The sequence below is a fragment of the Plectropomus leopardus genome, chromosome 18, assembly GCF_008729295.1.
Source record: "Plectropomus leopardus isolate mb chromosome 18, YSFRI_Pleo_2.0, whole genome shotgun sequence".
Lineage (NCBI taxonomy): Eukaryota > Metazoa > Chordata > Actinopteri > Perciformes > Serranidae > Plectropomus > Plectropomus leopardus.
In genome coordinates this window covers 21,588,159-21,613,954 of record NC_056480.1, presented here as the reverse complement: position 1 = coordinate 21,613,954, position 25,796 = coordinate 21,588,159, and the positions used below count along the sequence as shown (strand labels likewise).

Genomic DNA, 25,796 nt, shown 5'->3' with positions numbered 1-25,796 from the left:
ATTTCCTCATACCCATCTTGTGTCTCTTTGTGGCACTTTTGCACCTCTTTGTAGCCACTGTGTCTCTTTTTGATCGTTGATATCTCTTGGTTGTTTTTTTGCATCTCTTCATGATAACATTACCCGTGTTTTGTTGTTGTGTTGCATCTCTTTGTCATCATCTTGAATCTCTTTGTGATACTTTTGCATCTCTATCATTTTGTGTCTCTTTGTGGTATTTATGCATCCATCTTGCAGTTGTTTTGCATCTTTTTGTAGTCAACTGACTTTTTAGCAAGAAGTTTTGCCAGTAATTTCAGAGTCTCTATTCAGGACGCAGGTGCTCAGGATGCCTGTAGGCATATTCAGTGATCCAACCATGTTTATGGGAATAAGTGGTAATAAAGTTAGATAGAAATATGCCAGGAATACATCAACCCTTTCTTTTTATTCTCTCATTCCTTATCTGAGGTTTTGTGTCTCTTATTCCTTTGTCATTGTGTTGTTCATCTCTCTGTCTGTGTGTTGTTGAAAGAAAAGGACCCCACCCGTATTTATCTAGTAGCTCCATTCAAACATACAGGGAGAGCTCGGCAAAGGCCCAGGTGCTCTGTAAAACAAATTAGACAAGGGAGGATAGCAGGGACAACACACACAAACACATGCTTGCTCTTCACATACATGCAAACACACACTGACGGTTTAACTGAATCTGAAACGTAATTTTCAGATTTACATGTAAGAGTGCCTGAAGGCATTCATAAGTAAAAGGCCCACATTTTATCATGCAAACACCTTCACAGGATTCAGACACAGTTTGGAAGACACATCCCAGTCATTTGTTGTGATCAAATTGGGGTGTAGTATATCTTTTTTACACCATTTGTATGTAACTCTGGAGCAGTGGTGGAGGACATGTTAACATGATCTTTTACAGCTGTAAGATGTAGATGATTTAAAAATATAGTCATAACTTTTAACCAGCATGCACTAGGGCCTGAAGTAACTACCGTATGCCACTGAACATGTGCATTGTAACCCCCAAACCCCCACTCCACCCATGACAGTCCCTAGGAACTTCTATTTTTACAAAATTAAAGACACTGACACCATAAATGAATGCAGAAAATGCACAAATTGCTGCATAAAAGTCCACCAGAATGCATAATATAGAGTGTTTGATGCTCACTCAAAAGGGAATCAAAAGGAATTTGCTCTGGTAGAGCAAATATGTGCATTGATGAAATGCATATAAATACATATTGGGCCTTGTTGATGCAGCCCACTACCACTGGAGTTTTTCAGTTTTCCACTGAGATTGATAAAATCATCTCTCTATTTACAACAATAACTGAGACAACAACACAACAGCAAAAAAGGAGTATTTAAGGTCAGCGGCCACAATTGTTAAACCCTGCTTCAGCATTGTATGACACACACACACACACACAGACACACACATTGTTTACCCTGGCAGGTTAATCCCAAACACTGGACTCTTCTTATACAATGGCTTCATTAGAGGGACAATGGCATTGTGTCAGCTAATGACAGGGCTCCTCCCTGCCTTCTGTCTGCTCTGAGATTACCTGAAACACACACACTCACAGACAAGTCATTATTAAACTAAGAGGGGGGATTGGGGGTAAAAAGGGTAAATCATAACAAATGGCTTAAAAAATCAAGTTCATTATTTACAACATTATTCTATTAGAACAAAGTGAACATTTGTACATGTATTTGGTATTTATTTTAAATATTCCCAGCATTTTTTTTTATTTTTAAAAATTAAACCAGTTATCTCTGCCAGAAACTGTGAAATATGGTAGCTTATGGTGGGGGGAGGGTCATGCATTTCCCCCCAGTAACTCAGGAAGGCTTAAGGAAAAATATGTGTAGCCCCCTGAGAGGGTCATTATATTAAGAAGCAAGCAAGCAAGCAAGCAAACAAACAAACAAACAAACAAACACAAAAACAAAATGCTGGAACCCAGCAAACCCCACACAAAAATGAAGTGTAGTCCTCAATAATAATGTACACACAAAATTCATATTAATATTAATATTTGGTTTATTTGCTGATTTCAGTGTGTAATTTCCAAAACAAGAACAAAAACTCATGATACACTTTTTCTCATAATACTTAGTAATAATAATATAATGCATAATACTACTTAATAACAAACAGGAGGAAGAAGTAAACTTCTAATACCTGCCCTTTTCCTTCTAATAACATACTGTAAGCTACTGTGCAATCAGATACAAATGGCCAAACTTTCTATATTTACCTGTTTTTCTTTTATAAATCATATTAAATTTAGCAATAACAACACAAAACAAGCAATTATAGTGATTAAAAATATTCAATAAAATATCCAATAAAAGATGAAAAGACAAAGGTCTTTGCTGTAGTTCGAAGTCCGATAAAAAAAAAAGAAAAGGGTCGAACATGACTAGTTGTTATGACTGTTTTCTGTGTCATCCCTTCAATGCCTTCTTGTTGCCTGCTTGCAGGTGAGGTGGGCCTCTACCTGCTTCTCTGCCAAACTAGCCAATCAGAGCCCCGCTCAATCTGCAGCAGCCAATCAGCGCCAGACTCGCCCTGCAACCTCCAATTCTTCTTTTTCACAGTGAAAGAATTTCAGCCAAAGTTGACTCGCTGCCATTAAAGGAAGCCAAGGCAAATAATCATAAAGCATGGCAGCAGGATGCGTGGATATTTGTCGTTATAATCTGCGTGCAAATTGAGCACGAGACAGGCAGAGTGATTGGCTGTTTGTGGACAAAAGCGGCTTTTTACCTGAGACAGTGAAGAGAGAGAGAGAGAGAGAGAGAGAGAGAGAGAGAGAGAGGGGCAGGGAGAAAAGAAGCGGGGCGAGAAAAGTCGACTTACCTGTAGCCCAACTTCTGGCAACTCTCTCACTCTATTACCTGCTCCGACTTGAAAGTCCAGTTTCACAAGGAAGAATCGTAGAGGAAGCTAAATATGTCACAGGAGACAGACAAGTAAGTGATCGAGCCTGCGGAGACACAGGAGCTTTGATGGTTTCAACTTGAAGGGAAAACTTTTTGTTTTGTTTTTTTTTTATTCGCTAATTAAAATAAACTATATTTTAAATTCGGATATAGGTTCTATCAGAGGAAAAGACTTACCGGTTGTGTCACTTTTGCATATTTATAACAAATATGAACTCTTTTCTGTGGAGAAAGTTGGCGCCGTGGATTTCATTAGAGTTGAATTCGCCATTTTTGACTGATGGGGGGGAAAAATGGAAGGACAGGATTTTCTAAACATTTTGATGTCCTTGATTGAAAATAATAGTCTAAGGTCTATGTTTGCATTGCATTATGTTTTTTTTTTTGGTTTGGGCCTTCAGTGTGCGATGTGTATGCGTTTAAGTGAGGACAGTTTGTGTTGCCTGTGGGCCTTTACTGTGTTGTTTTGCAACACCACAAACTCCGTTATTTATATTAAATAACACATTAGAACATTTGTACTGCAGTCAGAGCTGCTTCCACGACAATCAGAAACGCATTTTCTAACTTTTTTAGATAGTATTGTGGTTTTGAAAATTATTTCTTCTCATTTAAAAAATATATAGGCCTATTTCTTCTTAAATATCAAAATATGGCAGATTAAACCTTGACTGACATAAATCTCTTCTTATTGATGGTCTATACACTAATTATAGCTGCATTATTAATAGAGCTTCATAATTCATGATCAAGTATTCATTTCACAGCCAACTAATTTGATAATCAAATAATCAGTTTGAGTCATTTTTGCAGAGTGAAACAGTAAAAATAATATATTTCCAACTTTTTATATGTGAATGTCGTCTTCTTTCTTTACACCCTTATGACAGAATTTTTTCAGGTTGTGGACAAGACTTTACTTCTCAAACGCTTACTGACATTTTATAGACCAAACAACTAAACAATTAATAGAGAAAATTATCCACAAATGAACTGACAATCAACATAATCATTAGTTGCAGCCTTTAAGAGGATTTTTATATTTAAATAAATGTACAAATTAAGCCACCATGAGCTCATCCCAGCTGGTTGTTTGATTGTCGGACTCCTGATTAATTATTATATAAATTAGTGAATATTTCTAGATCATTAGTGAAATAGGAAACTTGTTCCTAGCATGATGGTGTATTTAAAACAAGTACATATTCCTAAGTATAATTGCAGTGATGCTATTTCATGCATCAGTGCTGCAGCAGCAACAACTGCCACTATTATGACCCACATCTCAGATCCACTAGAGTAGAGATGTTCAAGGAAAGGCAGCTTTGTTTTATAGCATATTTTATAGCCTACATCAGGGCCATTCAAAGTGCTTTACAGAGCAGTAATTTATTAAACAAAGTAAAGAATACAGATTTACAATAAAAGAGCAAAGATATAAATGAGAAATTAGCCAAATCATAACCTACTGTAGACTCCTTTGGCTGTTTCATACATGCAGACATTGGTTGCCATGGAGAAGTTGACCCAAATTTATACTATAAAATAGCTGTGATAATTTGAACCAGACAAAGTTAACCAGCTTCATCCTCAGCGCCTCTTTTCTGTATTATACCTTTTTCTTTAAAGGTTTGCATCAGTGTGACGTCACAGATAAGAGGCGGGACCAGTGAGTTGTTTTATTCCGCAGGCAGATCTGACAGACATGCCAATCAAAGAAACCACAACAATAATACAAATTAGTCATTTCAAGTTGTAAGTTTCCAAATTTCATAGCTAAAAATATTTCTCAACTCACTTTTTCTGACGGTGTGACATTGTACTGCTGCCGTTCATTGTACAACAAGTGCAAGTCACACATTCAGAGCCTCTCCTGTGATTGGCTGAGTTCAAAGACATGTTGTGACAACACTGTGTGTTTAACTGGTCTGTGATCCCGACTTAAGTGGGCCTACAGAGTGAAGAGTTAAACCCACATAAACACATAAGAAAGGCTATAAAAAGGGCTGTAGTATCATTATTGTGGATTAACTTTTGTTTGTTTGGTGGAGAAAATGTCTAAAATAACAGATGTTCTCAAAGTTTTGACATTTGTGAAAATAAAATCAGCAGATTAATCAATTTTCACTTAGGGCTGCACGATATGAGGGAAATATTAGATAACATTGTTGAATATTGATAACAATACTGTTAAAATATAACCAATTTCTTGTTCTTTTTTTTAAAAAAGGAAATTACTTCCAACATTATTTTATTGAACAAATTGAATATAAAAATGAGCACAAAAGGCACAGATAAAAAAATAATAATAAGTGCTGTTTTCTGTTGATGAAATAGCGATCTTTCACAATGTGTTTATTGCATGAGTTGACATGGTAAAAACAAGAACAAAACAATATATTGTGCGGCCACTTGAAATTCAAATGTTTATGTGTGTCTGTCAGTAAGCGCCTGGTGGTGGTGGTACCCAACGAGAGCTCCTTCCCCGCAGTGCGGCGGGCCTACACCAGTGAGGACGAGGCATGGAGGTCGTACCTGGAGAACCCGCTGACTGCCGCCACCAAGGCCATGATGAGCATCAACGGGGACGAGGACAGCGCCAACGCCCTGGGCCTGCTCTATGACTACTACAAGGTCTGGATGGAAGATTTGATGCCTTTCTTTGTCTGTTATGATAAAAAAAAAAAATCTGAATATCTTTTGAGTACTGAAGTGGTGGTCAGAAAAGTTTAAATGCTTGAAATATGTGTAGTAGTGGTAATGTGTGGTAGGGTATTGCACTGCACCTTTCTTGCATGATGAAATCAAAACCTTGAGGATTGGATCAAATAAGTCTTTACAACTATAATTATTCCAGAGCTTTTGTCTGTTTCAGGACACCAACTGACTGGAAGGCTAATTTAAAGAAATACTTACACCCCCAAATGAAGTTTTGTTTAGCAGTTAGTCACCCCGTGTTATGTTGAATTTGTGATGAAAACGTTGCTTTTCTTGCATGCTTCAAGGGTGAACGAAAAAAATTCTCGATGTATTATTGGAGCAAAGAGGTCTGTGTTTAACAACAGCAAAACTATATTGAAAAATCTGTTAACAAACTATCACACAACTCACGCAGTGTAATCCAAGTCTCATATATCCAGTTGCATGCTCAGTACTTCCCAAACAGACAGCCCTTTCTAACAGAAGACGGAACTGAAATCAATACTTTCTTCAAAACCAGACTCCATTGACGAAAACAGTAATTTTACCTTGCTGAACACAGGTGCTGCTGGTTGACTGCTGCCTCAATCATTGAGTAAGTTTATGTTACTGTGTGACTCTAGTGAAAATTAACCTTTTAAAACACCAAAGTCGCACAATAACAGAAACAAACTAATTGGTGGAGGCAGCTGTTGACCAGCAGCTCCCATGTTCAGAGAGGTAAAATTACTGTTTTTGTCAGTGCCAGAGTCTGGTATTGAAGAGAGCATAAAAATGGCTGACTCTTCTGGAAGAAGTGAGCATACGAATGGATAAATGAGGCTCGGATTTTTCTGCACAAGAGTGTTGGTAAACTGATATTTTTATATAGTTTTGTTGTTGTTAAACGTAGAACCCTATGACTACAGTACATCAACAATTTTCTCTGTTTTACATTCTGTGTTCAGGCTGTAATAATGCTCAAAAACACACTGAGCAGACACCTGGAGTAAACAGGTGACAGCTACTTTCTACTGTTTCATTTAAACATGTCAAATGACGGAGACATAAGTCGCTCATATGACATATTCTGACTTTCTACAACGAGGAAAAGTCAAATAAAGATTGGAAGCCAGCATAACGTGTCCTCTTTCTTTCCCCCAGGTGCCTAAAGAAAAGAGGCTTCTGCAGGTTCCCAAAGTCGTTGAAATTACAGAGGAACAGGAGAAGAGGTCAGTGAATCTGTGTCTCGCTCGAGGTTGCACATGTACAGACAGACAGAAAAAAAATGCTAAACATGTAGTTGTGGGCAGATCCTTCCCAGCAATGTGTGGAATTAAATCCTGGAGCTCAGGGATTGTAACATTTGACATGTTGCACCTTTAGTGGTTAATAAGAGTACATATAAAACTGTCAGATATGAAACACTTTCTGTTTTATTAAGAATAAAACACCAATTCCACATGATTATACTGATACGAGAGAGGCACTTCTAGTATGCATGTGTGCAAATATCAGGAGTCAATCTTGTTTCACTTGAAAATCTGATAGTTAATGACAGAAGGAAAGGCTGGATTCAGACCGGTGAAAACCTCCTGATCCTTGCAGAAAAAAAAAAGAGAAAATACAAAGATTTCATGATATAATGTGTCACTGATTATGGAAGAAATACCTTTTATAGACAAAAATGACATTTATTTTTAATTAGTGAAACAAAACAATGGAAAAATTCAGCTAGATGTATCGTTACATTTCTTTTATCTGTAAGCAACATTTTGTTAACGCAGATTTTTAGTGGGATTCTTCAAATGAAAGCAGATGTAAAACAGGTTCAGGGTTTCAGTTATGCCAATTTTAAGATAATTAAAGGTGCCCTGAGGAGGTTTCTTGTATGCTTACATCCAATGTCACTCAACAAAACTCATTGTTGTGTCCTTGTGCCCTAACAAACATGTGAACATGGCAGCTTTTCAACAGCAGTTCAACAAAATGTTTCAGTTCTCAGTAATTCTCGGCTGTGCACGGCGGTTTTCTCAGCCTACAGAGGCATGAAATTAATCTGGAATCCAAAATGCTGTTCAGTAAGGGTGAAACGTAATTCAAAGACAAAGAGCAGAAACATATCCTAAATCCTGTTACATTTGTGGGTTTGTTTAGGTCTGCGTTGCCGAGCAACCCCAGCAGCCAAAGCGAGGCGGAGACGGTGGACAACCGTGTCCAGGTCCTGAAATCTGTTCCCGTCAACCTGTCGCTGAACACGGAGCACCAGGCGACCAAACGGGAGATTTTCAGCAGCGCCACTGAAGCGGTGTCAGGGGATGGAGGCTCGCCAGCTGTGGCCGTGGTGAAGGCCGAGGTGTACGCGCCCGTCTTCATGACGGGAGCGGGGCTTCACTACAGGGCGGAGGGAGAGGAGTCGTCAAGGGTGGTCTACGAACAGAGTCCGTATGAGGTGACCAACGTCAGTCACAGTGCATATGTGAAAGAAGATCAGCAGAGTCCGCCTGACAGCCCGTACGAGGAAGAGAGAGACGGGGTGAGAAAGAAACAGATACCGTGTTATAACAGGAAAGGCAAAACACACCCTGAAGCGGTGGTTTCCAACCTGATGGGGTCACAAGATAATCAAATTTAAACGGGAAATATATTTCATCCAAGCAAAATCATGGTTGTTTTTCAGACTTTTTTCTAAAAATTCTTCGTCTCTCGTTAAAGGAGTAATTCAGCTACTAAATAATAACTTATATATGAATTACTCACTCTGTGTTAGACTGAATATGTGAAGAATACTTTATCACATGCCTCCAAGCTGAGCGAAGACATAAACACAGAAATTCTTGATGAACTGAAATCGTAGGGGTCCGCGTTAAACAACAGCAAAACTACATCAAAACATCTCTTTACAAACTCTCACACAACTCGTACAGCGTAATCAAAGTCTCATTTATCTGGTCATATACATTTTCACATAAACAGTCTCACACATGGACATCTAGCGTGTGTGGGCAAGCAAATGTGTTTGAACTCTGAATGCATGAGCAGAGTTCAAATGCACAAACTTGCCCGGGCATGCTACTTGTGTGAAAATATGAAGGTTTAGCAAAAATGCATGTGTTTGGGAAGTGCGGAGCATATGACTGGATGAACGCAACTGGATTATACCGCATCAGTTGTGTAAGAGTTTGTAAATGGGTGTCTGTATTTGATAGGATTTTGCTGTTGTGGTCCTCAATTATTTGAAATCATTAGGAATGCTTGCTTTTTTTGGATTTTTTGTTCACCATTGGAGGTGTGCAAGGAATAAGAGATCTTATCACAAATTCAGTGTAGCACTGGGTAAGTAATTAATAAAATCAAATCACCAATTTGATGGTGAAATATTCCTTTAAAGCGGTGATAATAAACTAACTCTGTCAAATTTGGCCCGCGATCGGGTGTCAGGTGCCTCTAATTTACAATGAAAATTACCTGTCTTGCTATATTTTTTGTAGTTATTAAGATGGCTTTGTGCATAAAAAATAGAGCTGGTTTATCTAAAAAATTTGCCAGGAATGCGTGAAGGTTCTTTAACTGAACAGGAAAAAAATGATTTGTTTGCCTTAAAACTCTATGTTGTCATTCTGATCTATTTTTATAATACTGTTGTTTTTTTGTCTCATTTTCAGCATTGTTTAACCAGTTCCTCTCTGGCTAAATGAATAATTTCCTCTTTCTGTGTCTTCTGTGTCCTCAGCAGAAGTACCACACACCTTCCTCTCTGGCTACAGATGACTTCTTATTTCACCAGGAGGGAGTGTAAGTCACTCAGAAAACCATCACACAGTCTACTCATTACTACAGCACAATTACTAATAAATATATTACAGAGTGAATATTCAAATATGTGCCATTTTGAAATGTTAAAAAATGACTTGAAGTGATCTGGAAAGAATGACAACATGTGTGTTGTTGTGCCCCCATCGCACCTTGTTATGTCTAATCACATATTCTTTATGTTTGTATGTGTGTTTGTGTGTGTGTGTGTGTGTGTGTGTGTGTGTGTGTGTGTGTGTGTGTGTGTGTGTGTGTGTGTGCGTGCAGTGACAGCTTCCAGTACACGCTGGATGCCACTCGCTCGCTTCGTCAGAAGCAGGGTGAGGGACCAATGACTTACCTGAACAAAGGCCAGTTCTACGCTGTGACGCTCAACGAGCTCAGTGCCAACAAATGCCTCCGTCATCCCACCAGCAAAGTCCGGGTGAGGGCTGTTTTTTACTGCTATTAAGTCATTCCAGTTTTTATTATTTGATTAAGCTGTATTTTATAGATTACCCAAAAAAACACACCAGATCCTTTTTTCGTGCTATGTAATTCTACTTATGATCAAACTGAGAGGCAACTCTACAGCTCCAATTAGGTCTACAGAGCGTTTTAGTATCTTTCAGCTCACTGTTTTGGATTTATGGCCCCCAACTCCACTTGCAGCTGGGAGGTGTTTCCAGAAAAAGCTCTATTAAACCCACTTTTCACAACCCGCTCAGCCCCAGCAGACAGATACAGTTATCTAGTGAAGGTAGCGGAGCATTTAGCAGCTAAAAAGTCAGATATGTTCTTCAGGAGTTGGTTGAGACCAAAAAAGAGCTAAAAGAGAATGAATACTTGACTTAGATTCTTTAGTTGGACACAGATATGAGTCCAGATGAAGTTGAGGACACAACAACAAATAAACAGAATTTAAGTTTATTACAACTTGGGTCTTTGTTGTTTTGTCCATGATTTCTAATGATTAATATATTATGCTCACCAGACTGATTGCTGAGATTTGGCACTTTTGCTGATAGAACTCATACTGGGCCAGATTATCTACAGTAATTCACTGTATATAAACTGAAGATTAAACTAAAAGTTAGAGCACCCCAAAGTTTGGTAATTACACAGAATAACTGTGTGCGGATTACTACAGCAAGAGGAGTAGGTCAAAATCAGTCTGTAAACTGTAAATTTAAGTTTAAATCAGATAGTTTGGTGCCCTGCCGTTATTCCGAAGGCCAAAAATTCCAAATTCCTGTTGTCCCCCACAAAAATCCCCCCAAAAATGTCCCAGTAGACTGAAGGCCCATTTCTCCAAAATACACACTCCCTGCAGTTCCCAGCGGTATTTGAACCACCAATCCGAGTTTGGGGTTTTTTGTGTTGTCAAACCTCCTGACTCTTCAGTGATGTAATCTATCTTCAGCCATTCAACTCTTCTACCCAGACGCAAAAAACACAGGACTATGAAACAAGCAGAGTTATGTTAGGGTATAGAATTAACAGTTTTCTCTAAAAATTGACCTAAAAAGGTCACAATTTATCTCCTTGCTTACAGTATGGCAATACATTGATATTAGATAGATATAATAGGATAATACATCATAAGTATGTTAGAGATGAAGTTCATGAATTAATTAAATGAAGAATAGCTGAGGAGGTGTCGGAAATAATAGGTTTATACTCCTTTCTGAACATTTGACACACTTCTCACACACTTCTCAGATTTCTATTTTTAAATAGTTGCTTAAAACGTATTAAATTTGATCATCATTTGGCCTTTGTTTCCGTTTCATTCCTCTCCTCAGAGTGTGATCATGGTTGTATTCAGCGAAGACAAGAACCGGGACGAGCAGCTGAAGTACTGGAAGTACTGGCACTCCCGGCAGCACACGGCCAAACAGAGAGTCTTAGACATCGGTAAGACTTCCTCCAAGACCTTCTCAGTGTTTTTATGTGAGCGACAGCAATTCTTGAATCAATCAAAAGGAACAACACAAACCAAAAGACAATGACAGATTTATGTTATTGCACAAGCTGGAATGCACTTAGCTAATAAACAAGGCATGACCAATCTGAGAGCAAACAAGCCCCCACCCAACTGTCTGCCTGAGGCTGTTCAGCTGCCCACCTTCATCCAGCATTAAACAGGAGGCTGCCCAACACACACACACACACGCACTTGAATCTCCTAATGTCTAGGTGATGCTGAGACACACAACATAAATCCTCTAATCTCCTCGACACTACCTGGGAGATTGAGCAAAATAATCCAAAACAACGTGACAAACTTTCTCTCTCTGGCAGCGTTTCCCACGAGTGTACACTGTTGATCTGCAGCCTCCTATTATATTTATATCTGAAAACTTTTGACCTTTTGTCTGTCGGCATTTTTCTGGTTGATAGATTCGAATTTGAAGGGAGCATATTTACGCCTTATTGAATGAGTGTGTGTGTGTGAGAAGCTCGTAGGCGGTTTGAGTTTGACAGGTCCAAGCCTGCTAACTAGGCAGAGATTCAGAGGTATGTGGGAAACTTGGGATGGATGGGACACACACACACACACACACACACACACACACACACACCTATGCACAGCTTGTTGGGACAGGGAGAGGAATGCTAGCCGCACTGTTACCTTGGCTGGTTTTGGTCTGTTGAAAGTAATTCTTGCCCAATTTATATCTTCATCTTAATTCCTATGTTTACGTCATCCAAGACAAATCCTAATCAGCCCATGATTCACACATATCTTTATATCTGCCTTCTGTTCCCAACCCGAACGTCGTGAGAAAAATGTAAACAGTTATAAAGCAGTTACTTTGGGAGGAAATAAGAAGAACGCGAAAATCCGGCTGCACAAATTTAAGTTTAGTTGTGGACTTTTCTCACATTTTCCTATTTTTCACTCGATCTAATAAAAACTTAAAATGTAAAACTTCATTTGTGCAGAAAATGTGCCCTTTAATAGACATGCATGCTTTAACATTGATCGCAAATGTAGTAAATGGAATAGTTTGATATTTAATACAAATGTAGTAAATGGAATAGTTTGATATTTAATACAATACATGTATTCTTGGCTTTAAGAAAGTAAAAAAGTAAAGACAAGAAAGTAGTAGTAAAGACAGTATTTCCTAAACTGTTAAACTAAGAAAAAGAATTAGGGAGTCACTGCCCTAAAAAATGCAAAAATATGTAAACAGCACATTTTAAAATGAAACTTTTGAAAACTGCAATAAGTTTAATTTACTGATGTTTTGCTGCGAAACAGCTTCTCAGTACTGACATGATTTGAAGATGGAACATCTTTCAAAACTGCCAGTTGATCCTGTTAAGAGGAAGTGCGTTATCTTTTTTGAGCATGATTCCCTTTGGCATTTGCTAGTGTAATGAGTCTGTGTTTGTGTGAATCAGCCATAGAAAGACAGTGTGCATCTACAGCTGCACACCTGTCTGCTCACACACTTTGTTGGCACAAACAAGGAGAATGGCAAGAGGCTACAACATTATTAAAATACAATAACAAAGTACTTTTTATTTTATGTATCCATTTAATTATTACTTTAATTAATTAAACAGTCAAACACTTTTTTCACGTTATTCAAAAATCGGTTTGTATCATAAAATGTCAGTGACTATTACCCAAAGCTGAGATATTCAAGTTGCTTGGTTTGTCCAACAAACACTCCAAAAACACAAAAGTATTTAATTAAACATCATTAAAGACCAAAGAAAATAATATAAATACAAATATACAACAAATATTCTCATTTAAAGAGGCAGGGTTTTTCCATTTTCCATTAAAATTGCTTAATCAAGTATCAAATTTGCTGCCAATTAATTTTGTAAAATCTTTTTACGAATTATAAATCGGTTATGAGTCATGTGACTCATGTGAGTACGTGGATGCATTTTAGTGGGTAATCTCCATTCAAACAGCTCAGTAGGTCAAATGACAGACCCCACCACCCTGCTCCTCAGAGCCAGGTCGGCCTGTAGCTGGATGCGACCTGTAACCTGAAGCTGTCCAGAGAGCTGATTTGAATAGCGGTGGAGGGTTTGTCATGCCCCTGGGCCGCGTCACAGAATGGATCATTTGAATGGGGCTATTTAACGGGGGATACTGGCAGATAGACGTGTTGCTGCCTGCCCTGCTGCTTTGTGCACCTGCTGAAGGACCAGGAAGTGTCTCTGTAACGGCGGTTAGGATGATGGAGGGGTTCGAGGTCACTGAGGTAAAGGGGGGATGCTCTGAGAAGTGACCAGTAGAATTGTTGTGACAGTGATTTTTATTGTAGCTGAAACACAAACTCATGTAAAGACCAAAACCAACAAAGTGTCACAAAACAGTCCCAAAACAAGGCAGACACAGAAAACCAGGTAGCAGAACAAAAAAAACCTGACAAACACCAAATGAACTGCAGGTATAAGTAGGGAGACACTAATTGGGGGAGTGAAAACAGGTGAGTAGACAGCAGGACTAGTGAGGGACAGCTGAAACTAATCAGGGCGGGGCAGACGATCAAAACTGGCGGGAAAACACAAGTGATCTGAAACGAGAGGACATGTTAATTAACAAAATAAAACAGGAAACTTTAAGCATGACTAAAGAATAAAATGTATTAAAATTATAAAGTTCAGGGCAGATCACGGCACAATGCAATCTGTCCCTGCATGGGCACTTTCCTATCAACTCCAACTGATTTATTCCTACATAAAAAGTAAAACTGTACGTGGAACAAGTCACACATGCATAGTTTTCTACAGCTCCTTAACATACATATAAGCCTTTCCCACAGCATACCAGTACACTCAGCGCCCCACATTTAAAGTCCCTCCAGTTTTTGGTCCCTCAGGTCAACAATAGCCGCTGATGCGCTCACCTGACTGGCTTTTAATATGGTTCTCAGAGCCAGATAGCCTCCTGTGTTTCCCCCGCTGCCTTTGAAGCCTCTGAGAGTTTGTTTGCCCAAGCAGATAAGGTTTTATCTTATAAAATTGAAGCGTGCCATTTGATTGCTTATCTTCACAAACAATAGCTACCTGCTTGTGTCATTTATTTACCAATTTGTGCTGTGTATGGAGTGTTCCTTTTTTTTCAGAGGGGAGATATGTTTGGTTAATTCTCTTTAAACAGCAGATACGGGCAAAGTAGAATTTGATTATACCTGCACTCAAGGTATTTTTTTGTGTGCTTTCAGAGTGGAAGTTTTATTTGAAAGCTTTTAGGAATAAAAACCATCCCTCTGTTGTCCTCACAGCTGATTACAAGGAGAGCTTCAACACAATAAGCAACATTGAAGAAATCGCCTACAATGCCATCTCCTTCACCTGGGATGTAAATGAAGAGGCCAAGGTACAAAACACAAATATTGCAGTCTCTTTTTTTTGTTTTTGCAAGACATAAATGTCACTGTAATTTTCCTAGAAACCGGTTTGCCATATTTACTCTTGCTGAAGGCGTGTTGTAGATGTTTAAAAAAAAAGCAGTGGGACAGGTTTTTTTGTGCTGATTCAGCTGTTGGCAAACAAATGCACTTGCTCGACAAATTAACTGTGATGCAAGAACCTCACCTGTAGACAACAAAAAAAAATCAAAAATGGAGAATTAAACCTCCAGCATTTTGTTAAAATATAAGAATGAAAACTTGTGACGTTTTCTGCCGCCCGTCATAAAGCTGATGGGCAGCGTTGTGTACTTTTGCTCTGTTTGTCTTCTTTGTCTTTGTGAAGCCCACTCCCTTTGTGGCCGCTCCTTCTCCATCACTGTTTAACTCCAGAGGCCCCCAAGGGCCAACACACACCGATCCCAGTCCCCACCCTCTGTTGTTTGTTTTGCCCTCATTTCTGTGTGAATGTGGCTGACTGTGTGTGTGAGTCAGTCTGTGTGTGTGTGTGTGTGTGTGTGTGTGTGTGTGTGTTATGTGGCTTGTTCATTGTAATAGCAGCCCTGCAGACAAAGACGTTGCTGGAGGAAATCCAAGCACACTTCTCTGGGCCAATATTGACTCTTTCTCTCTCTTTGCTTCTATCGCTCTCTTTCTCTTAAACTGTGTGACTATTGAGGCTGAGTGTATCTGTTGCAGTGCAGGAACAGGTGCAATGCACAGCTAGTTTAAATGTTGTATTCTACTGTTGTAGGTTTAAAAGAAAAACCAAAATGAATGAATTACTCCAAATATTGTCATTACTTCGTTCAAAGGATAATTAGCAATCGGCATAGTCTCCAAAAACATGCATTATGTCATGTGTGCATGTGTGTGTACGCATCTGTCTCAAGCTAATCTTGCAAACTACTGAACAAATCAGCCTTATATTTTGTGTGCACATCTATGACTGCATGCTCAGTGGCCTCTCATGGTTTTGGTGATTCACAGTTGTTGAAAAACCTATTGCTATGACATTTTATAGCATCATTGTCTTCTGACTCCTTACTCCTCCTAACTAGTTGGTAAGGGCCACGTTTTCCAAAATCGGCTCAGTTACAAATAACAAGCCTCACCTAGTGTGTCGGAGGCCACATTTTAGCCTTCACCGTGGCTTAAAAATTGACATCCATAGAAAAGTGTGGTCTCATTTGCAGGTTAATTCCAGCGCAATATGTTCAGATCCACTAAAGGAAGGCACGATACAACATGCATAAATCTCCATTTTAGTTATTTTCGCAACCATCTTGACTGTAAGGGAGCTGGGAGGGACAATTTCACCAAGCGCAGCTTGCAGTAAGTAGCAATCGTAAGCAGTGGTTGCTAGTTTAAGAAAGGATTATGTTTTCCAAGCAACCAAAATAAAAAGAAACAGTTTCTCACTAATCCGATATGCTATGTAACCATGCAGTAACATGTAGTTTTGATTTCTATCTACAGGGATTTTATGATAACTGAAACTTCTGCTGCAAATCAGATGCAACAGAGGTGAAAGGAATTTTGTTTGTGTTTCAACAAAACATTTGAAACTCAACAGCAAACAACATATCTCCAGAAACATCGCCTACTCTGGATAATTCATGACCCTCAATGTAGACATTTCAAATGTGATCTTTGATTAAAAATGAAAAAATGCATTTGTAAAGCTTTTGAATACTTTATAGGATGCAGGCCTGAATTGCAGTGGAGAATGTGTCAGAGGAGAAGTATTCACTCCACATGTTTTAAAAATGAAAATTGTACCTACGATCACAAAAAGAAATATAAGATATCCACATAGATGCAGGTTAGGGTCATCTAAAAAGTTGTGAAGAAAAAACTAAACTGATATTTGTTGTATCCCCTCTTCTCTCTCTGTCTGTGTCCTCTGTGCATCGGGCAGATCTTCATCACAGTCAACTGTCTGAGCACAGACTTCTCCTCACAGAAGGGGGTGAAGGGTCTCCCTCTGATGATCCAGATCGACACGTACAGCTACAACAACCGCAGCAACAAGCCGCTGCACAGGGCCTACTCACAGATCAAGGTCTTCTGTGACAAGGTGAGAAATCACTTTCTCCTCATCAGCTATAAGTTCGAGTTTCATCAATTTGTCAGTTAATCAATGACGATGAAGAGAGTATATCAATAGTGTGCTATTGATATACTTATAAACATTGTATTGTGATTTTTGCTCCCTGTTGTCCCTGTTATCATCACATTTTTAAGCAAATTCAAATGTGTCAATTTAAAGGAGTAATATTCCTCCTTTGTGACTTGAGCTGCCTGCAAATTATTGATTTGATTTGTCTGTACATCATTTCTGGGTTTTAAAGAGACATTTCATCAAATATAGACATTCTCAGCTCATCATAATAAGGACAATATAGAACAAAGTCTGATTTATTCTCCTTCTGTTTCGCATAATTTACACAACCTGCTCTCCTGCTGGATGTCTTGAAATCTGCCAACTCCAAAGGCCAGAGGAGGGATTTCTATTCTCAAATGTGCAACTAAAGATCTTTAACTCTTAAAGATTTAGGGGCATAACTGTGCTTGCTTTAAATATTTGCACTTAATTTTGGTTGTAATAAGATATCCCTTAACCATTTTCCTCAAACCTAGCAAGGAATTTTCTTCTAATTTAGCTCATGCTGCATGATAAATTTCAATACATATATTTTTACCTCAGCTTCCTTAAAGAACAGCATGAAGCTTCATAGCTCACAGAGAATAATGGAGTTTACTCCAAAAAAAACCAAACAAAAGCATTTTATACTATCTCTGTTTTCTGACATACTAAGCAAAGCATTCCAGCTTTGCCACAACGGATGTAGCTAATTGATATACAAATTATTTTCTCATTAATATTTTTCATTTATAAAATGCCAGAAAAAAAACAAAAACTTAAAGATATTTAGTTTACTAACATATCTGCCAAAAGTAGCAGATGAATGGAGGACAACAGGACAAATAGCTGCAGCTGTGTTCATGGTGATTTGTTTTTTCATAGTTTATTTTTGGGAGAAGACGTGTGAAATTTTCTCTGATATGAAGCTTTATTATATTAAGAGTGCCCTCATCAAAGTATGCTTTTATTTCTAATGTTTGTAAAACAGCTCTCTCTCTGAGTTTTCATTTGCAGCTTTCGTTTTTTTATTTTCATTTATCTCGAGCCACACAAAAATGATGTGCATTTATCAAATTTGTGTTTTTGACCTTGAATTAATCTGAGATGTGGTGAGCTGCTGTTTTGTTTTTACTTTACCATTAAGTGCAAATGCTGCAGCAAAGGTTAATGTGTCAAAGTGTGTCTGACTGCGCTGATGGTCCACCCGTTAGTGCAGTCAGACACACTGTGAGGGAGCTAAATACTGACATCAGTCCTCCCTCTAGTGGCCTCACCTGCACAGTGAGCCTCCAGATACACCTGTACAAACGTTATAGTGTAAACACACCATGGGATGCAATCTCCCCCATGTGGTTTTCTGAAAATGGAGACTTTTCTGCACAACGTAAACGATGTAGTGATTACTCATTTTGTCAGGAGAGAAGCTGTTTAAAGACTGCCGGTAACATTTCCACAACTTGGTGTGTTCAAACTTTTTTTTTTTTTTTTTCCTCAGGGAGCAGAGAGGAAAATAAGAGACGAGGAGCGAAAACTGTTCCGCAAGAAGTCAAAAGGTTTGTGTCATTTTGTTTGTAAAATTTTAGCTTCGAAAATCAAAGATAGTTTTAGATCCAGGGTGCAATATGAGGACCGGAGAGTTATGAATCACCCTCTTGATTACATGAAATGACAGTGAACACATCTCTCTATTCTGCTTTGACTATGAAGTATTCATTTGCATGTTCCTTGTTGCTATTTCTTTTCTAAATCATCTTCCAAATGTTGTTCAGGTAAAGACGGAGGTGTAGGCGTGATAAGCGTTCCCAAGAAGTCCGACACCACTTACTTCAAGACCATGAGTGACTTGGAGGCTCAGCCTGTTCTCTTCATCCCTGACGTTCACTTTGGGAACCTACAGAGGGCTGGACAGGTAGATCCACACAAACACACACACACACACACACACTCACACTCAGTGTTCTCCTCTATGAATAAAACTGAGAAAACTTGTTTTCTGTCAGCTGAGTTCATCAGCAGGAATTTGAAATTGGAGCCGCAGCTTAGTTTCCGAATGACCTGATGGCTGCATTTAAGCTCCAGATCCAAACTTGTAACGTAGTTTAACTGCCTCTCAGCTGCGGAGGAAATGCATGTTTACTCAAGTACAAGTTAGAGCTTCTTGTACCTCGCATGAGTATTTCCATTTTCTTCTACATTCTACTTAGTTAAAGACATTTTGGTTGGAAATATTGTACATTTTAACCTTTTGTTTTTGTTTATGTTTATGTTTTTTTTTTTGTTTTTTTTTTTTTTTACATTTTTTCACATCAAGGATCGTGATCAGATAGTTTCATTTAAATAATTATTTGATGCCTGCAGAGGTCAAAGTCTGCAATATGTCACACAAAAAAAGCAAAATAAAAGTGCAAGAAGATTTTGTCTAAATTTCTTTGTCTTTTATGTCCTGTTCATCTCATAACCCATCAGATTGATCCTGTGACCCTTCAGAAGTGTCTGACCCTTAAGTGACACACAAAAGGACAAAACCACCTACTTTAACAGTATAAAGAAGTTGTTAAAACTAGCTTCACCTAAATCAGATAAAATAGTTAAATGCTGCATTCACATTTATGCATCAGTATTAACAATCTGTTCAGAAATATAATATATATATACATTTTTAAATATGTATTTTTTTTCTTAAATTATTTAAACTATCTCTTTAACTTAAATACAAGTTGAAGGCAGGGTTTTTACTACTAAAGGTGTATTTTTACATAGTTTTACAGGTACAGGTACTTACAGGTACAGACTACTAATTAAAAGAGTAGTAGGAGTATGTCTCCCACAACTGCATTTAAAAAAAGCAACTTTTAAAATATATATATATACACTATATGTAGAATATTTTCACCATTGCACCTTGCCATCAGACAGCCCTTTCCAACACGTTACTGAATACGATTTATTGCTATTTTCAAAACCCCCAGTATTGACAAAAATCTTAATTTTACCTTGCAGAACACGAGAGTTGCTGGTCTACCGCTGCCATTATCTGTTAATTTGTGTTGTTGTGTGACTTTGGTTAATGGGAACGTTCCCGTAAAACCACCAAAGCTACACTGACTATGGATATGTACCTCATGAAGTGCCACTTGAGCCAATGTTTTTATTTGTGTATAAAGCTTAAAACTTACATTAATGCCGAATCCTTCATTTGCAGGTGTTTACCTTCAATGCAGAGGAGATCGAGAGAGAAGGGTGAGTGTGCGTCAACAGGAAATGAGCATTTTCATTTACATCAGGTCACACAAATATTAAGAATGCAAATAAAAACAGGTACAGAAACCGACCAGACACGTACAGAGGAAGTGCACTTCACCAAAGATGCAAACACAGTGTTTACAGCACCTGACACGTGTCGTTTTTGTGTGTTTTCAGGAGCGTGCTGGTGAAGAGGATGTTCAGGCCGTCAGATGAAGATTTGTGTCCATCGCCTCACAAACAGATCAAAGAGGAGACGCACAAGAGAGGTACAAGATGGCTCCTTCTTCCATGACATGTTTTTTTATTTATCTTTTTTCAGCTGATATCTAGAAATCATACAGTTGTCCTAGACGTCAAGAATATTAATTTAAATTTAATTTAATATCAATTTTTAAATTGGGTAATTATTTAGTCTATAAAATGTTAAAAAAGGGGGACGTCTTAAAATTGTTTTTTGTTAACAGAAATGAAATATTCCAAAGATATTCAATATGCAAGAAAAAAGAGAGTTCTTTATTAAGATAGTGAAATGTGCATGAGAGTGATGGGTACGATGGTTGGCTGAGGTGAGGGGTGATCTGTGTTCTTGTGGGTGTCTTCGGCTGGAGGTGTGGACAGGATGACAGGAAGGTAATCCTGGCAGAGATCACAAAGAGGGCTTAGCAAAAACACAAACAGGCAAGCCGGGGAAAAATGAAAAGTGTCAGAAATAGAGCAGGATTTTTGTCTCAACAAACCACGTTCAGCAGCAACTCAGCAGGGAATGCTTGTGGAGCTGGCTCTTTTTTAGGCTGCAGGCTTGATTGCAGGCAGGTGTGTAGATTGAAGGAGTGCAGACAAGGTGTGTGTGTGTGTGTGTGTGTGTGTGTGTGTGTGTGTGTGTGTGTTTGTGAATGAAAAAAGTAAACAATTTACTACCTTTATTCTATTTGACTTTTTGTTTGTTTGTATTTTCCTTTGTACATGATTGAAAGGTCTTTGTATGTTCACATAAACCAATAAAAAGAGAATTACAAAAAAAAAAAGGTAAAAGTGAACAAAAATCACACTCACGCAGACACACAGGAATCACTTAGGGCCGGTTGTGACAGAAATGACAAACAGGAACAGCACTTTCAAAACACTTGTTTTGCACTGTATGCACTCCAAACGTAGATTCATTGATTAAATGAACAAATATCGAAGCTAACAGTTAAGTGTTCATTCTTCCTCTTTTCTCTGCAGTGCTGTTGTATGTAAGAAAGGAGACTGACGAGGTGTTTGACGCTCTGATGCTGAAGTCTCCCACGCTCGGAGGCCTGATGGATGCTGTGAGTGACGCCTCTCTGATTGCATGTGTGAGGGATGTCAGAGGCACAATTTGTTTGCAGCACAGCGCCTGTTTACAAACTGCTTTCACGTGTCATTCATAGATATCAGAGAAGTACGGTGTGCCGACGGAGAGGATAGCCAAAGTGTACAAGAAAAGTAAAAAAGGGTGAGTGAGGTTTTTTTGCCTATTTGGAGCCTCGTTTAAAGCCTGAGAAATTAAAACTGACTGTTTTGCGTCAGGATCCTGGTGAACATGGACGATAACATCATCGAGCATTACTCCAACGAAGACACCTTCATCCTCAACATCGAGAGCTACGCAGACGCCTACAAGATCACGCTGACGGAGATCTGACAGCTCGTCAGCCGCCTTGGAGGACTGAGAGGCGAGAGACGCTGTGAGTGCCGGCTGGCTGGAATCTACGAGGCTGCTATTGATTGGCTGATAAGCTGACTGACAGTATTGGAGACAGTCCATTGGTGACGTTGCCCCGACGCTCTGAGGTCAACGCCGACACACCTGATCCCTCTCTGACACTGTTACACTATGAAGCAAGTCATGTTTTCTGTGCGGGAGGACGACAATCTTACAAAGAGGACATTATTCTTATGAACTGGTTATATTTACTTCCTCATTGTACTATGTGTTGAGGTGAAATGATGGAGAACAGTTCCACGTTCTCCACTTTTGCCGAATATTTTTGATTGTATAAAAGAAAATCTCTACATTTCTGTACAGTCTTGTGTTTTTGCCAAATAACACATCAGGAGTAGCCTCACGAAAAGCCTGATGTTCTGTATGTATAGCTTGAATTAGTTAATTAACTTAGCCCCTTTGCATGCCAGCCAATTGTTTTTGTTAGCTGTGTTATTATTTATTAATGTTTTTTGCATTGTTTAAAGCAATTTATCCAAGGATTTCAAGTACTTTACATTTCAAAAACGTTGTTTTTAGTCACCCTCTGTAAGTGCACAGGAGTTTTTAAATAGCTTGTCTCTATATTTTCAGCTTTGTCATACTATTAACATGTCAACAAATAGCCTGTGTTTATTTGTAGGACTTAACAAGATGGTAATGACCTTTAAAAAAATACTGTAAACAACTTTTGTCAGGTGAAAAATGGCACTTGGCCTTGTGTGTTTGGCTAAATTGAAAAAAACAATAAAGGTATAAAGATAGAGAGGTCATTTTTGGTAAAACAAGACTAATGATGCATTCACATGCTCCTTTAATTGTCCGTGTAATTAAGGACGTTTTCACACCAGAGCTGTTTGGTCCGCTTCAAAGGAACCAGAGTTTGTTTCCTTGGATAGTCCGCTGAGTTTGTACAGGTGTGAAAGCTCATCCAAATTCTGGTGCGAACCAAACAAGCGAACTCTGGTCGCCTGAAAACTTGGGTCTCGGTTTGCTTGCAAGTGAACCATGGTGCAGTTCGCTTGCAGTGGGAAATGCAAATGGACTATCCAGCGAACCAAAGAGAGGAAGTGAACCAAAAAGAAGGAAGTGACATAGAACGCAGTGTGTTTAGTCAACAATTAGGTAACAATTAGGTTTGAACAGCAAAGTAAAAATAAAAACCCCACGACTGCATAAATTTGGTGTTGCTCCATTGTTTTTGTGGTGAACAAGCCGGCTGGAGGGGATGAAAGGAGAATTTCTGTCACTGATTGGGACAGGCAATGAAGTTTATCTTTATCTTTATTTTTATGGATTTCCGTTTTCGGTCCTGGCCAATCGATGAGCCGGGTTTTCTTCTTCCTCATGCTTTTTTTCTTCCTGGTCAGTGCTCGTTTCGGGCAACTGTTGTAACTGTGTAACGTTGCTAGGTGGCTTGGTCCACTTTCAAATGTGCAGTGTGAAAGTGAACCAAACCAAATGAAGGTGTGAATTTTTTCGGCATTCCCCGCCCAATCGAAACAAGTCCCCCGGACTATCCTGGTTTGAAAGCGCCGTAAGTTGTTCTTCTGACTTTGGTATGTTCATGAGTACTAAGTCTTACTGTGGAAAAAACATGGACCCTACAAAGACGTGTTGTATTTTATTGCTCAGAGCATTTAAACATCACATTAACACTGAAGCTTTTTTAATAGTCATTTTGTCACAGACTTATTTCAGCACCAATACACCCCCTAAAACTACAAAAATATTTCTTTATCTGGAGTAATGCTTACAAAAAACGTATAAAAACTATAAATAACCAATCCAGGTCATTCTACGTGGCAGCAGCTAAAAGTTACAACTTAAAACCATATTAAAAATTGCAAAAAATGCAACATACCAAAAAGTTTAATACCATCAACCAAACAGTTACTTCCATAAGCAAAGTTTCTGCATACATGATGTCAAATCATACCAAAATTTTTGCAGACTTTCTCAGTTGTTGTTCCGACTTAAGGGGAAATCATGTAATCAAAGCAATTTTCACGTGGGACCTAACTTCTCCATTTATGAACGCAGAGTTTGAGGAGGCTGTACCAAGAGCCGTTGAATAAACTTTCCAATTGGTTCTGGCTGCACCTGAAGCACAGATTTCTTTGAGCTAAATGCCAAAAGAACAGAATGATAATGCTAACAGCTGAAGCCGTTAAGCAGGTATAGTGCCAAAGAGCAGCAGTCTGCAGAAAAGATTTAAGTTTAAAAAAAAAAGCATGACATTTTAAGTATAACCCAAGTCTAATACCCTGCTGCCTGCTCGATGTTACACTGCCATTGTCTTGCTTTAGGCCCTTTCTGACCAAGACTAAAAGTGAAATTTATTTATGCTTTCAATTTAAGCCCCAGTCGGAAAACAATAAAAGGCTCAAGGCAAAGCAATGTGTTTTTGGAAAGTCTGAGCATGCGACTGGATGCATGAGACTTGGAGTTGTGTGATAGTTTGTAAACAGATGTTTTGATATAGTTTGCTTGATAAAGTATGCTACATTAATTCAAGAGTACACAGCAAGAATAACTGATATGTAAATGGTCATTTTTGTGGGTTACATATTCCTTTAACCCTTTGAAACCTGGATCGACATTAAGTTTTCTCATGCTGCACTTGGATGCCTTTCACAAAAATTTAAACTTTGAACTCTGAAAAAAAAAATGGTTTGATTTCTTTGAAAAAAAAAAACATGAGAAAAAGGCTATCAGCAACTTGACATGCCACTGTCCCCGCAAAATTTTTTTTTAAAAAATCTGTGAACGCTGACAAAAGAAAATGACAATGACAATGAAAACCAGCTATAAAGATGAGATGGAGAGAGAATCATTAGATTAACTAGAGAAATATATCAAGAAATCTGTAATTCTAATTATATATTTAAAAAGTAGACTGCACCAAATTTAAATTTTATTTCATTTAATGTTAACCCATCCTTCAACTTAAAACCTGCTGACAGAAAAAAATCATCAGGATTTACTGTTTAGGAAGCATGGAATTTATTGCCAATCCATCCAATACTTTTTCAGTTATTTCAGTCTATATGAAAGTGGTCCAATCGCTGCTTGCATGACTAATTATGCCTTATATGCTGCACTGAAATGAAAAGTCAGCCAATATCCCATTTTGCCTTTATTTGAATAACAAAATGGACATTCTACACAGAACACATAATGCAAGTTAACAATACAAAATCTACAAAATGATACAGTGACAAAGTTTTTTTTGTTCGACAGGTATCAACTGTACAGTATAAATGGATACAATACTGTGTTTTTATCTTTTATTTGATTCATCTATATTTGGCACTTGACCACAAGATGCTATTGAAGTGAAATGTGGGACTGACATACCCGATCACCTAACTGAAACGTGCAGAAGCATAGAGACTTTATCACAACTACCCCCCCAAAGTCATCACTCAGCCTGCGAATACTGCTGTATTTCATGGTGTTTCCAGACCAGCAGGTACAGACGGGTGAAAATTAAGCAGTAAAGAGCTATCAGTGCATCCTTCAAAAACGCAGCGAGGTTTGGTGGATGCTGCGGTCACTCGCTACCAGCCTCAGTTTTCTGTTAGTTGTTAAAAAATCTCCACCACAGTCACAGTAGCACTCAAATGTCTTACAATTACAGTTGTATTTTAAATTCGGTGCACATTCATGAGATGTAAAGTCACATTTGCACAAAATTTGCAGATGCTGCTGTTGCACTCAAATGATGCGTGCACCATTTGGAGACTGTTTACACACCATTTACGCACAGTACAGGAAAAACTTAATGACTGCCAATGTTTACTGGCCTCCTGGGAAATGTGTCAGTAGAGGCAGCATGGGATCTATAGCTATTTTCTCT

General features: G+C 38.5%; 1 protein-coding gene across 2 annotated transcripts; it reads left to right on the top strand.

The window, feature by feature from the left end:
- Positions 1 to 2,635: 2,635 nt before the first annotated feature.
- On the top strand, positions 2,636 to 22,707 carry grhl2b (grainyhead-like transcription factor 2b). 2 transcript variants are annotated; one of them, XM_042507061.1, is made up of 16 exons: positions 2,636 to 2,985; positions 5,400 to 5,589; positions 6,799 to 6,866; positions 7,792 to 8,170; positions 9,371 to 9,429; positions 9,715 to 9,871; positions 11,232 to 11,343; positions 14,688 to 14,782; positions 16,735 to 16,893; positions 18,458 to 18,515; positions 18,732 to 18,871; positions 20,165 to 20,202; positions 20,383 to 20,474; positions 21,433 to 21,518; positions 21,621 to 21,685; positions 21,760 to 22,707. In XM_042507061.1, the coding sequence occupies exons 1-16, from the start codon at positions 2,966 to 2,968 to the stop codon at positions 21,872 to 21,874; spliced, it is 1,833 nt and encodes a 610-aa protein (XP_042362995.1). In that variant the 5' UTR covers positions 2,636 to 2,965; the 3' UTR covers positions 21,875 to 22,707. The 2 variants fall into 2 exon arrangements, with proteins under 2 accessions (XP_042362995.1, XP_042362994.1); XM_042507060.1 differs by having other exon boundaries at positions 9,368 to 9,429.
- The last annotated feature ends 3,089 nt before the right edge of the window (positions 22,708 to 25,796 follow it).

What these genes read in the sequence shown, in the direction of transcription:
- grhl2b (XM_042507060.1), top strand. Translation starts at nt 2,966, where the DNA reads ATGTCACAGGAGACAGACAA. An exon ending in ACAGAGGAACAGGAGAAGAG is followed by an intron (nt 6,867 to 7,791) that starts GTCAGTGAATCT and finishes GGGTTTGTTTAG; the next exon opens with GTCTGCGTTGCCGAGCAACC. An exon ending in ACCTACAGAGGGCTGGACAG is followed by an intron (nt 18,872 to 20,164) that starts GTAGATCCACAC and finishes CTTCATTTGCAG; the next exon opens with GTGTTTACCTTCAATGCAGA.